Source organism: Protopterus annectens, chromosome 5.part1 (assembly GCF_019279795.1).
Source record: "Protopterus annectens isolate FY-2018-M chromosome 5.part1, PAN1.0, whole genome shotgun sequence".
Lineage (NCBI taxonomy): Eukaryota > Metazoa > Chordata > Ceratodontiformes > Protopteridae > Protopterus > Protopterus annectens.
Genome location: NC_056736.1, coordinates 528,351,525 through 528,366,404, shown reverse-complemented (window position 1 = coordinate 528,366,404; position 14,880 = coordinate 528,351,525). Strand labels below are relative to the sequence as shown.

At 40.1% G+C, this 14,880-nt stretch overlaps 1 protein-coding gene across 1 annotated transcript in view; it reads left to right on the top strand.

Moving 5' to 3' along the window:
• USF3 (upstream transcription factor family member 3) overlaps window positions 1-8,550 on the top strand; it is a 254,608-nt gene extending 246,058 nt beyond the window's left edge. The window contains exon 2 of the mRNA XM_044073145.1: window positions 1,091-8,550. Coding sequence (XP_043929080.1) covers window positions 1,091-7,578 — 6,488 coding nt within the window. The 3' untranslated portion in view covers window positions 7,579-8,550. The remainder of the gene's footprint in view (window positions 1-1,090) is intronic.
• Window positions 8,551-14,880: the final 6,330 nt, after the last annotated feature.

Here is a 14,880-nt window from a genome sequence, read left to right as displayed (position 1 = left end):
TATGCTTATTACTTTAAAGTCTTAAGAACCTATTTTCTGGTTTGTCCTGAGTATGTTTTCTTACTTCCTATCTATATATTTGCACTTGTGTTATTATGTGCCCTTGGTTTTTAGGTCTCCATTTTGATTTTATAGTGCAATAGCCTTCATTTCTTGAAGCACTCTGTTTAACCTGTTTTCCAGTGTTTCTGAAGTTGGTTTCCTTTAACCCTTCCATAATTTAAATTTCTACTCATCTTGGTTTCTCCAGTATTTTCTCCTTACCTGTTATGTTGTAGTTCTGAGCCTTGTTTTTATTTTATTTAATGTTTGTGTGAGTGAAGTAAAGTAAACTTATGTGATGGCCATTTTCACCTGGGTTATATGAGAAAAATCTGCGTAATGGGGGATACTCTTAGTCCCCCATCAGTACTGGGTGATGAGGGAGCTTCTCGATGTTCTGCTTGGCTGTAAGCTTAGTAAAAACATGTATGACTATTCTCCCATTAGTACTGGGTGATATGTTTGAGCTTCTCAATGTTCTGCTTGGCTGTAAGCTTAGTAAGAACATGTATGACTATTCTCCCATTAGTACTGGGTGATGTGAGGGAGCTTCTCGATGTTCTGCTTGGCTGTAAGCTTAGTAAGAACATGTATGACTATTCTCCCATTAGTACTGGGTGATATGGTTGAGCTTCTCAATGTTCTGCTTGGCTGTAAGCTTAGTAAGAACATGTATGACTATTCTCCCATTAGTACTTTGTGATATGGCTGAGCTTCTCGATGTTCTCCTTAGTTATAAGCTTAGTACAAAGTTAAGATTATTTTTCATCTGCATCCTTGTTACAGTATCAAAGAACATACTATGATTTCCTCTGCAAAAAGACCATCTTGTGTTAATGTCCATACCATTTCTCTTCATCTGTCTACGAAGCAATTGTTTCTTCTTGTAGCCTGTTCATCTTTTGACTGAATAGTAATTCTTGATGTTATAATTCACTGATAAAGTAATTATCCCTAAATGAGGCAGTCATTAAGATTTATGCTATAATTTTTTAAGCATGTTTTATGAATTCTGTTATTCATAACTCCTGTGTTTCTGTTCTTTAAGCTGAAGAAATAAAAAGGCTGAGGAAACAGCTTGATGAACTCCAAAAGGAAAATGCTCGCTACCTCGAACTTCTGAAAGCCAATGATATCTGCTTCTATGATGATCCTACTATTCACTGGAAGGGAAATTTTAAAAGTTCCAGGGTTGCTATGGTTATTCCTGCCAATCAGGTACAGGACAGTATCATAGTCTATCCAAATGGAAACCAACTTGGCGGAAGTAGTTCAGGAATACCTGTTCAAAACATCACATTCAATGTTGGCCAGAATTTGCAAAAACAAACTGCTAATGTCATACCAGTACAGAGGACTTGTAATATAACCACTCCGTTAACTGTTTCCAGTATTGGTCCAGTTCAAAATGTGACTTCACTTCATATATCAACACCTGCAGTGCCATCCAAACAACATGTTCCTAATGCAGTTTCTCTTCCTAATAATACCAAACTCTCTGCCACTGCCACTACTGTACAGAGCATGCCCAGTGCTGTCAGCACTGTTTCAGCAGATATGTTGAACTCTAATACGCAGGGCCTTGTGGATTGTCAGTATGCTTCATTACTGGGTAATGCATCTTCCAAAGGAAGCAATGCACAGATAAACTCTGTACCTGCTATGCCATTGGAAAGATCAGCAGAAAATAGTGAGAATTCTGTTGGCATTTCATCTGCTGTACATACAATGTTTAGCACACCTTCTGCAACACTGCATAATTCCTCAGTAACCCTTCAGGATAATTCCAGCAAATCAGTAGATGTTACGTCTAGCTATTCTGTAATTCCATTAAATAGCTCTTCTTCCATTTGCATCAGTAGAGACTTAGCCATACCAAACAATGGAGTAGTAGTGGCGTCCTCTAGTGTTAATTTAACAAGTGCATCTACAGTGACTGCAGGTACCCTGGAAAACTGTTGGTCTCTTCCCACTTCTTTGCCATCTTCTGGTGTTAGTACTTCTGATACGAAAAGTGTTAACAGCTTCACGCGGATTACTTCATCTGGTAACACACAGACCACATGGACAACATTACAGCTGGCAGGCAACAGTGTACAGCCACTAAGCCAAACTACACCTAGTTTTATACCTTCACTGTTAAACGATGTCTCTGGTGCTACCTCTTCTTCCAGTGCTGTCGATTCTAGACAGCCTCTTCCTGAAGTGAATTTGAGTAATTCTGCAGTATTACAAGGTGTTCCTGTACAAAATATACAGCATGTCACAGTTACAATGCCATCTGTTCAGCCTTTATCTGTACAGCCTCTGATAACTCCAAAACCTGTTCCTCCTCAGCCTGCAGCTAGCATTCTTCCTTTACATTCAGCTGTACAAATGATTCAGGTTGGCCAACAAGTTGGGCCATCTGCACCTCCAGCTCCAACAAATCAGAATGTAATCATCCTCCAACCTCCCAGTGCTGCCACTGCCCCAGCTGCTGTAAGAGGAGCAGTAGCCAGCCAACCAGTAGGTCAGCAAATTGTGATCATCCAGACTGCCAATCAGAATCCTCTCCCCGTTCTTCCTGCTCAGGCTTCTGCTGTTAGGATGCCCAGTGCTGGATCAGGACAGGTAGTAGGCACAAGTAACTGCACGCAGAACGCCCCAGCAGGGCAAACATTAAATGGGAAATGCTTTGTGCTCATACTACCCAAACCAACATCTTCATCCTCCTCCTCCTGTACAACACTGTCTAATTCATTTACAATGTCAGCTAATACACAGCAGCAACAAACTATTTCTCTAAGTGGTCAGCTTTTTGCACTACAACCAGTGATTCCGTCTGGTGTTTCAAATGTAACTCCTATGCAGATTATCCAGCCTACCACCAGTGAAGATCCAAACACAAATGTTGCTCTTAATACTTTTGGTGCCTTGGCTAACCTTAATCAAAGCATATCACAGATGGCCAGGAAAAGCTGCTTGCTGCCTGCTGTTGGCCAGGCAAGCAGTGTACCAGAAGCAGGAACTGAGCAGGTTGTCCCAGTAAGTTCATCTATTACTCCTGTTTCTACTGTCACTGCATGCCAGTCTGTTACTTCTGCAAGTTGTAAATTATTGCAACCACCTGCTAACTCCTTGAATTCCTCTCCTTCAAAATCTGTGGCTTGCTTACCAGTAAATGCAAAACCAAAACGAAATCACAAGAAAAATGCTGCAAAACAGTTGTCCAGTAAAGGAGCGATATCAACTGATAAAGCTAAGAATTCCACCAAGCAGGGTGAAAAAGTTGCAGATGTGTCAAAGAACAGTGCAGTCACAGAGGGTCATGATTTAAAACAGAACGATGCACAAATTCCTCCTGGCACTCAAGAAAATAAAGAAGCATTAAATTCTGATGTCATAATTTCTTCCCCTAAAGTATCAAACTCACAGCCGTTATCAAATGTGTACTCCATAGTAGAACCAGCTATAGCAGTTGATACTAGTTCTTCAGCACAATCTGGAACAAGTGAGCAGTTAGAGTCACTGCCAGGTGCACATACTAGTTCCGCATCTCTGCTGCATCCTCACAGCTCCCCCAGTGATCAACCAAAGAACCCAGCATCACTGGACCCTTCAGTATCTTTCATAAATGTTAGCAGTGAGGCATCAGCATCCACAGCTTCTACTGTCCCATATACTGCTAGTCCTTCTCACGTTTCTACACCACTGTCTAGTCATTCTCGTGATTTAGCTAAAGTGCTTAATCCATGCCACATTTCTGGAGAGGTAAGAGTTTCTTTGACTCAAGGCACAGAACAGACTGTATCTGCAGTGCATGGCAAGAATGTATTGGAGGAAGAAGGCTTCGAGGGAATGTTTTCAGGGCATGCTAAAAGTAAACCTGCAGCACAAGATAGTGCGCCCTGTGTTCAGAGGGACATGCAGTCAGGTTTTTCAGTGCACATCACAGAATCACAGCAGTCTAACACTTTGACAGAGAAACATGAGACATTATTAATGAATACTGAAAATCAAAATGTTTCTCAGCAGCACTCTTGCATTTCAGATCAGGAAATAGCTGGGAATCATTTGCTTACCAGCCGGCAGATAGACTCCCCCATGTCAACCAGTTCTGGTAGCAGCCATAGTTTTTCTGTTGCATCCATGCTTCCGGATGTTACACGGGAAGATGTATTGTGCAGCAGTTCATCAACAAACTCATTCAGTTCATGCACATTTCCAGAGCCAACTGACATAGTTGCTCTTGCAGCCAGAGCCATTTTTGAGCAGGAGGCAATGGGGAAGAGAAAAGGAATTACAGAAGTGAATGTTACTGACACAGTTAACAAATCTACTGAAACTGCAACTCCAAAAGAAGAAAGGCCTTGTGGAAAAACTCAAGAAGCTAAAAACACCAGTCAAGAGATAGATGACTTAGCAGGTGATAAACAGCATTCACAAGAGCAAGCGCAGAACAATGCTACCAGGCAAGTGGAAAAAAGTAGTTGCTCTGTTAGAACTGAAACATCAAATGTGTCCTTAGACTACCCTTCTGCTCAGTCATCTTCGGTAGTAGGGGTAAGTTTAAGTGTTAACAGTCTAATCTGTCATCCCCTTTCTACCTGTTCAAATTTGATACAGTCTTCCACTGAGCAGTCAGTGGTACCTAATACCACTTGTCTACCAATTTCTTCGCATACTTATACAGGTCATTCAGCGGGACCACCTGTGATGCAGGATTATTCTCAGGAACAGTTAAACAGCATGAGAACATCAGTGCAGACTCCTCACATTCACGATTCACATATGAAACAAAACCCAGAAAATCGTAAAGATGCTACAAAGCGCATTGTTCATGATGATCTTCTCCTTTCAGCAGCAAAGAGGCAGAAACCATGCCAGACGCCATCAGTTCGAGTTGACAGCATGCCACCAATTAGTAAAGCTTCTGATGTTATTCCTGAACATTCTCAACTGCTGGTGAACCAATTGCCATCTAGTTCATCAAGTTCCATTGCTTCTGGTAGCAGCCAGGGACATTCTGATGGCCTTGGCACTTTATTTCCCTCCAATAATGGATTTGTGAATTCAAGTTTGAGGCAAACTGAAATTCACTGTAATTCTCAGCCTTCAGTTCAGGAGCAGCAGAGTCAAACAAGTAACCAGCACCTTCAGCAGCACCATCAACAGCAACATATTTCTACACATTCTCTTTCCCATCTTCATAACAGTAACCCATTCCTTAAGCAGCATCAAGCTGCACAGCTGAGAGACAGGCACCAGTTGTACCAGTTACAATCCGTTGACAGCTCAGTCCTTCAGCAGCCACCTCATACTGTGCATCAGCAAAGGACAATGCCGCAAGATGTCCAAATGCAGAAGAAGCGGAATATTGTACGAGGGACACACAATGCTCAGATTCCTTTACAGCAGAAGCAACATCAAAATAGGAATGAGCAGGCACAGCAAAAAGGGAGTCAGTCACATCACCAGCAACTCCAGCAACAAATGCAGCACCACTTTGGGACCTCACACACAGAGAAAGGATGTGATAATCCTGTAGTCAGCAGAAGCCATCATAGCACCCATACTCAGAGCCATTTAAGTCAAGATATTATGCATCAGCAGCCGCAACAACAACAGCAAGATGTAGGAAATAGACAGCAAGGCTCAGGGGCACCTGTGGAACATGGTTCGGGACAGAATACCATACAGAGACTTATGACTTCCAGGGCTCTGGAGCAGCAGGTGGTGTCTCAGCCATCCATTGTATCCAGACCATCTGATATGTCTTGTGCCCCACACCGTCAAGAAAGGAACAGGGTGTCTAGCTACTCAGCAGAAGCTCTTATTGGGAAAACTCCTTCTAACACTGAGCAAAGAATGGGAATATCCATCCAGGGCTCACGGGTCCCAGAACAACTTGAAATGAGAAATTTTCATGATGTTTCCAGGACCAAAAGTGTTTCACTTCATAGTATGCAAAGTAGAATGCCTGTTGACCATCATGTGAGTTCAGAAGTCCAGAGATTATCAGACTGTCAACCATTTAAAGGAAGTAATACTAATCAGCAAGTAGTTGGAAGTTTTGATGTACAGCCTTCAAGAAGTAATGAAATGGCAAACACAGTACCATCCCATAGGGCATTACAGTCTCAAGGTTTCCATATTCAGAATGGTACATCATCTGTTGATAGACAGAAAAGGTTATCTTATCAGTCAGTGCAAGGCATTCCAGTCGGAAACAGTACTCAGCAGAGGGATGCAGATGGTTCTTGTCATCAAGGCTTTATGCAGAATCTGCTGCCATCACACCTTGCTGATCAGATTGGAGGAAATCCAAGAACAGTTTCAGATCATCAGCGGAATACACAGTGTGGGCCGTCATCAGCCATTGAATACAGTTGTCCACCACCAAGAGACATTGTCCATATCAGAAGAGACAGTGAAGGTCAGAATCGTGAAAGTTGTGACATGTCTGTAGGTAGGAGCAATTCCTTAAATATTCCCTTTTCATCTTCATCTGGTGACATACAGTGTCGAAATACAAGTCCAAATGTTTCTGTACAGAAGTCCAACTCATTGAGAATTGGTGAGAGCCAGGGGAACAAAAACCTAATGAATCCTCAAGTTTCAGCTAATATGCATGGAGTTGTAAGACCGGGTTTGCCTCACCCAGCAGTGTCCCATGGAAACACAGAACAGGGGCAATCTTCTGTCCATCAGACAAATTCATCTGTCACTCAGCGATCAAGGCAACCCCCACAAGACAATTCTGGTTCCAAAATACGCCAGACAGAAAGGAACAGGTCTACAAACCAGAGACATGGAAATGTTTTCGACACTAGTCTACCCCATCTTCCTCTCACTACAAATAGTAGTATGATAATCGGAAGGCAGCAGCCCGCAGGCGATAGAAGAAGCAGTCTGGTGCGATTTATGCCTGAGGGTTCCCAAGTTTCTAGTGATACTGTGACACCAGATCAACATGCATTGTCACAAAATTTTGGTTTCCAGTTCATTCCGGAAGGTGGCTTGAATCCACCAATAAATGCCAACACCTCATTCATCCCTCCAGTTACACAGTCAAGTGCCACAAGGACAGCAGCTCTTATACCAGTAGAGCCTCAAAACACTTTACCTTCTTTCTATCCACCGTATTCACCTGCTCACCCAAGTCTTTCAAATGATATTCCACTGCAGTACTTTTCCAATCAGATGTTCACTGGGCCTAGCACAGAGAAACCGAACAGCGGGGCACTGAATAATAGATATGGATCTATCTTGTCTCCACCAAGGCCTGTTGGTTTTGCTCAGCCAAGCTTCCCTCTCCTTCCTGAAATGGCACCCATGCCAATGGCTAATACTGGACACTTATCAAATTTCAGTTTCACACCATTGTTTCCAGACCTAGCACCTACACTTCCTCCAGACAGTTCAGCAATGCCAATGTCTCCACTGCTGCCCATGACAAATGCTTCAAACTCTGACTCTTCAAAACAGTCCACAAACAGAGCAGCACATAACATAAGCCATATTCTTGGCCACGATGGCAATTCAGCTGTGTAGGCTGGAAAAGGAATACACTACTGATGTGAACTTTCTTAAGTAGATTTCATTCGAGTATCTCAAGAACAGGGTTTCCATTTCAGTACATTTTTGACCAAATGTGCAGTTTCTAGAATTACAAGGTAATACTCTGTACCAACAAGCAGTTTACCTGACATTTTATAACCACCAACAACAGATCCATTTATTGAGGCATTTTGAAGTTTGATCTTTTAACTGATCATGTTGTTTGTTGTGAAGTCAGCAGCAGAGAGATTTCTGAACAGGGAAACCTGTTTAGAATAGGGCAGTGATATGTGCTGGTATCAAGTATGGGGCACCGAAGACCTTTGTTGAAGAACAACCCAGAGCCATCTGAGAATCAGTGGTTATGAAAAAGGTTGAGTATTTCAGTGCTCACTGACTTCTTGGAAAGGGGCACTGTTTTTGTGATAAGCCTGTTTGGTGGAGCAATGTTAGCCACTGACAGATACTGAATGAATTATGCAGTTGTGAACATGATTATAACAGAAAGTAGGGAATATACTGGATGGCAACAGGATAGTAATGGAAAATGGGGTATATACTGGAAACGTAAAGGATAATACTGGAAAATATGGTGTATATTAGATGAATAAATCCACCAAATTGTTGCAGTAAAACAATTCCTGAGTGTTTGCAGGTTTACTCAGTGGTTTAAGATGCAGGCAGGAAGGTCTATACAATTATGAACGTAATGTCAGCATCTTGCAACAAGGCAGATAGCTATAGTTGGTATGGAATCTGGGAGGAAGGCACTCTGGCTTGGTAATACATTGCTAGGAATTGACAACCAAGCTCCTAAACTTGTAAGCTGCAGTTGAGTGAGAGGCTGATATGATAATTGCATTGCTTTGCAATGCTGTAAATGCTGATAGCAATCCTTCTCCGATGCCAGATTTGTTAAAATCTAAACCTTATGCTTGTGAAGTATAATGATAACCTAGGCATGGATTGCACTGCTTTCTTTTGTTCCTCTTATGTATGATGTAAAGTTTAAAAATTGACTTTAATCATGCAGATTCGATCTGATGGCAGAATCTCAGATGTCATCAGCTTAGGTGGTTAAAAAGATACCAGTTGTTGGAGAAGAAACAGACTATAGGTCATTTGTCGGTGTTGGAGAATTTTCTGTTATCAGCAGAATTGTGAAAAAGTGTACACTGATATCTGGCAAGTCTTAATTGTTTTTCTAGTGAATATTTAAAATCTGGTCTTTTCTGTTTTAATACAATAGCAGTATGCTGAGTTAGCCCTTTTCTTTTTGCTTGTAACTTGTGACATGCTATTTTGGAATGCAAGATGAAGTCTTGTCTTGGATTCTTAATTTCAATGTAAGGCTTAAAGGGAGAAGGTCATCCCTCTGCCTGTAGTAGATAACACAGTGGCTGCTTCAGGCTGCCTTTCTTTCCGAGGCACAGTAGGGGCACGGTAGCTTGTTGCTGGGGCATGTAGGATATTTGAAGACCCCCCCCCAAAAAAAAAAGAATGAAGTATGAAATGCATGGTGATTTGATTAGAATCTATTGTCAAACATGAAAGACCATTTCCCTTAAACAAAAACGAAAAAAAACCCGTTCCTACAGTCTAATAACATACTTACATATTTTACATACACTGGCACTATACATAACATAAGGAGTAACTAAATTTGTCATGCTCTGTGATTATAGTTTGGATGAAATGTTAGTATGCTACAGTGTAACAAATTCAGTAGCTAACAATATAACAGAACAACATTTGTGCCCCAGTAAAAAGAGAAAAAATAATCTTATAACAGAAATTCAAGAGTAGCAAATTGTACTCGTTTTCCAGTGAAAAAAAATTTGAATTTAATCAAAAACATTTCAGATTTTACAGCAGAAACAAAATGCTCTTACATTGAAAACAGGCTTGGCATAAGCAACAGTAAATCTCTCTTCCCTTGAACCTCACATTTATTGAAAATGTATCGGGTAAACCATTTAAACTGTTAAGAACCCTGCTGAGATTCATAATCAGAGTATATAACAAAGGGTGATTGTCCAGCACTCACACATGGCATGAGAGGGACTGAATGACTGACTGACAGTTGGTCTGATAGGAATGCAGACATTCCAGAGTCATTCAGTTAATCCTTTGCTTTCCTCAATTAAGTACAGCCAGTATTTTGATGATGTTTTAAAAACAGAATATAAGGGAAAAAGTGACTTGTCATTTTGATAATGATCTTTGCTACTCTTGGTAAGAGATGCAAATGATGCACATTATAAACTGCCTACTGTCTTGCACTTCTTACCAAAACCTGTATTATCACAGGTAATAATGAAAGTTAATTTTATGCTCATTGAAGTGTTCATACACTCTCCAGTGTTCTCCATTTAGAGATGTCTGCATACTAGTGGTAACTGTCAGAAAATAACCCTCAACATACAGCATTAATAATAATTACTGTAAGATAATGTAACAGCAGAGCTTAAAAGAATTGTACAGCACTGCATTTGCAAGCAAGTGTACAGTCTTACAGTAAAATTTGGACAAACAAGGACACTTCAGGAACTGGGTATAATACTAAAGCAGAAAAAGGGGCTGCAGTAGTATTTTTGTTTGTTAATTTGGTCATCGCTTATAAGGGAGTCTGGCACGCCTCTTAACCCATGCAGTGAATTACTTCATAAGGAAAACAGAAAATGAAATAAAAAATGTCTTTTGGCAGCAGGTTAAGTGTGAAGGAAGCCTCTCTTTTATATGATGGTCACAAAATTAACAAAATATTACTGTCAATAAGACTTTTCTAACATTTGTTTCCATAATGTTTGTAAGTGCTATTATAAATAAAATAATACTATAACTTAGGTTGTAGGTAGAACAGTAGTGCTTGCATTCCAGTGCATGGCCCTTTAAGTAGGCAGTAACATCAAGGGCGCATCGGTCAGTAAAGGGATAGTACTTGCAACTGACGTACTCCTTCCCCATTGGTGAGTCCTAATCTTGACATTTGCCTTGTGACGTACTAATTAGTGGCTGTATGAAGAATGCAGGGAATCAAAAGACAAATGTAGGGCACATCTGCAAACAGTTGTGGACAGCCCACTAGATTTGAGCCTTTCTTTTCACATACAGCCCAGTAGCATGGCCTGGTAAAGTGACTGTCAGAGTCACACCACAGACAAACAAAGGGTTAGGGGGAAACAAACCCTGCACTACAGGAAGGCAGCTCATAGTCTTACTGTTCTGCACTAAGTACTAGACAAATAGCCCAACACAGTGCATTTCACACATATGTGATTGCAAAAAACATGTTAAATTAAAAGTGTTTTCATAGTTAAAATATTAACATTAAACTAATAGACTTCATGCTATCCAGATTACTCACAGCCGAATAGTAAACACTGTCAGCTTTCAACAAAACAAGGACACCAAGGACCATACCCAAAGAACATAGCTTATATGGTGATGATCCTGTTTACTACAAATTATTTCTTCCTTTATGCCATAACTACTTAAGGATGCAGGAACTAAGTATTTGTATATACACATATGTGACAGTCAGCTGTACCCCGTTGTATGACTGTATACTCTCAGATGTTTGCTTGCAATCAAATAAATGAACACATACATAAATAATGACTGAATTATATTTTAGTGCACCGCTTTGAGAACCATACAGAGCAACTGCACCCTGCTATGCTCTCCCAGTCTCTTAGCTCAAGAATCAGAGGCAAAGACCCAAAACGCAGGAACACATTTTAAATAGTTGTCTTACACAATTTGAAACAACAAGCCTTACGTTGGCAAGCATTTTATGAAGGAGACAAAGTCTGAAACTCACGTGCTTGTCATTATTTAGTGACTGTAGTGTTCAACAGTTTATGAGAAAGATTTTACAAGGAGTGCATCAAAATACTTAACTTCTTTGCAAATGAATTCTGGACAAAGCCAAAAATAATAGAGAACAAATTTTAAATACGTTTTCTTTTTATTAACCAGGTAAATCCACTGGACAAAGTGTCCCTTTTTGGGGAGACCCAGAAGCACTGTCTGAGTGGCTTGCTCAAAGCTATACATAGTAGTCAAATGGAGGTGGATGGATTCAAACCATGAACTTTTAACTACAGGAACCAGATTAACAGCTCAAAGCCTTAAGGTCTGACAAATCTAATTCACTTAAAACATAAACAGAGCAGCAGGTTTTGAGTAAACATGAGTTTTCTTAAAAATAGCAGCCCTGAAACTGTAATAGCTAGCATTATCGACTGACTATAGTACATGACAATTTACCAAAAAAATAAGTTGGTGAGGGACAGGGCATAGATACAAGACAAATTAGATGTGTTTTGCAAAAATCAGAGACAGATAAGCAGCAGAGAATTTCTAATTCACTTGCAAAATACATTCTAATTTTGTATCTACATGCATTTTCTGAACAAGAACTATGAAACTAATGCCTAGCGTTATTGACTTACTGTAATCCTCAGTGAGTTATCAGAATGAAGCTAATGAATGTCTTGACAGTTGGTGTAAAAAAAGGTACTCTCACATAATGTAGTGAAGGGTACACGGTTTGAAACGTACTACTACTATTTGCCTACTGTATGACACTGAGCAAGTCATTGAATCAGGTAGTGTGCTTACTTAACCAGACAGTGTGCTTGGTATGTGACTCTAAGCAAGTCACTTAATCAGATGGTGCTCAGAATTTTCAGTTATGAAAGTTATTAAACAGTGTTGATTTACTGGAGAGGTAGATGTAAAAATAAATCCTTCAATACTCTGCAAGTTCTTTCCTTCGGTATTAACACACATGGCAAAGAAAGTCCTCTCTGTAAATTCTTTCTTTTGGGATACCCACGCACACATGCACAGTAATGCTGCAGGAAAACCACTTGTTATTGATGACACATTTGAGACAAGAAAAGCAACTTCCTGGAACTTGTCAAGTCAGCAGATCTCGAGAAAGGGACAATGACATGACATTTTGCAGCCAAGATGTGGGAGCTGTGGAGATTAAAAAAACTCACTCTCTTTTTTTTAACAAAGTGTTCCAGGGAATGGGCCACATAGTTTTATTTGGGGAGTGTACCCCTGTGCGCCCTGATGTAATGCCACCCCAGTATATATGGTCCTTTGCCTCTAAATCAAAAAAACAATCTGCCATGGGTAGTATTCATTAAGCCTAGTTTATTTCCTAAACTTCCTAAAGTGCTTTTCTTCAGCACACATGGATTGCTGTACAAAAAGTACCAAAGTTGGTGGTTATGTAGGGGGAATAGCCCTCTTGAACTTCATACCCCATGCTACTTATATACAGCAATTCAGATTGCACAAACAAGGAGTAAGGGTAACAGTCACTAGTATGTAAAACTGGAGCTCTCTGTACTTCCCATTACAACACATAAAGGTGCTGTTCTGTCAGCAGGGCATTTGATTGTGAGAAGTACTGGATGGACAGCACCTTCCATTAGTAGGTTTTTATCAGTATTTGTTGATCAGTTTTTAGGAAAAATATGTACTGATACCCATGAAGCATGAAAAACAGAAGTTCATAGAACAGTTACAATACCAAAACTAAGCTTACTGGATCTTGGTTAATGAGTTTAAAGGATTAAAAATTAGTGTTATGTAAAAAAAAAAAAAAAAACTGCTGGGATGGCCTGGACATTTTCATTTACTACAGCAACTAGTGAATCATTTGGCACTATTGTCAAACAATGTAGAACATCAGATTTATATGGAAAATGCGCAACAAGAGTGCACCGTTTCAAAAATCCTCATAGTATGTATGTTAAAACACCAACCCCAGGTGTTCCTTCATTTTAGTAAACCAGAAAAATACACAGGCTGCAAGAGATTAGGAATAATTGAAGTGCAAACAGTTATATGGGCAATGTCATGGTTTTACATGGCACGTTCATGTCTATAGAGCATGTGACATCCACTCTGGGCCAGCCAGTAGTCAGGGAGGCTGAATCTTCACCACTGACACTGGCGAAGGACATTCACTTGGAATACAAATGGATGCACTCAGTATTTTCAGATGCAGCCATCTTTGCATTAAGCACAATTTCACTTAAGAGCACACAGGGTACACACTCAGTTCAGGGTCTGGATTTCTCTATCTGTTTCCCTCCAGGTCCCCATTAAGACAACCCACTGGTACATATATAGAATTGAGACCTCAGCTGAGTGTCCAAGCCAAGTTCTTCACCACTCTCTCTGTGAAAGCAGAGCTTTGTGTCCCTGCTCCAAGCAGCTGACACATACACTCTTTGAGATTTGATTTTCACAGACACACACACACACCTGGGAAAGGCTGGCACAGATTTATTAGCTATGTCCCCTTTTGCCCAGACTATAAGGCAGTTGTACCACCACCAGACACTCCAAAACCAGCTACTCTAAGGCTCTTGTAAGGGTACCCAATTATACTGAGTGAAATTAATATTAATACAAAGGGTAATGTTGAGCCAACAGCAAGGCTTTTGGGAGTGGCCAGAGCTGTCACCAAATATATAAGTAATCTCAGATATTAAAATATTCTCTATAAGACCAGCCACAATGAAAAGTTTAAATATATTTAATAACAAATAACATGAAAATACCAAATATCTATTTACAGTAATCAACAGAGTTTCACTCTCAGGAAATATTAAACCTAACACAGCTGGAAAGATTGACACAGTTTCAGAAAAACAGTACTTAACTATTCTCACTGTATTTTCCTGACTGATCTAGAGAATTACTTTTCCTACTTAATAGAGCAAGGCAAGATGAAGTAGGTGAGGGATCTTTCTATACCAGGTTCCAAGAAACAGACTGCTGCTGAGACTTCAGTCTCTTCTAATATTAAAACATTATTTTTGTACAGGATGACATAACAGACATCCGGTGATCTGACTTCTGGTTCCCATGCAACCCCCATTGCTATAAACTGCAAGGATTTAGCACCTACATGTCTATAATACACACACAAGAGCATTATTCAGATCTGGTAAACAATTAAAAATGTGTACTCCTACAGAAACTTACTAAACATGCTTCTTACAGGCATTGCATCTCTGACTTCATTCAAAACTGTGAGGTAACATCTTTATGGCCTAGGCCCAGCAATTTAATTTGTTGCTATTTTCCAAAGTTAGCTGGAGCTGAGCTTAACCTCTTCTCTGCCAATATCCAGTTAACATATATATATGTGTGTGTATGTGTGTGTGTGTGTGTGTGTGTGTGTGTATATATATATATATATAATGTGTGTGTGTGTGTTTGTGTGTGTATATATATATGTGTGTATATATATATGTATAT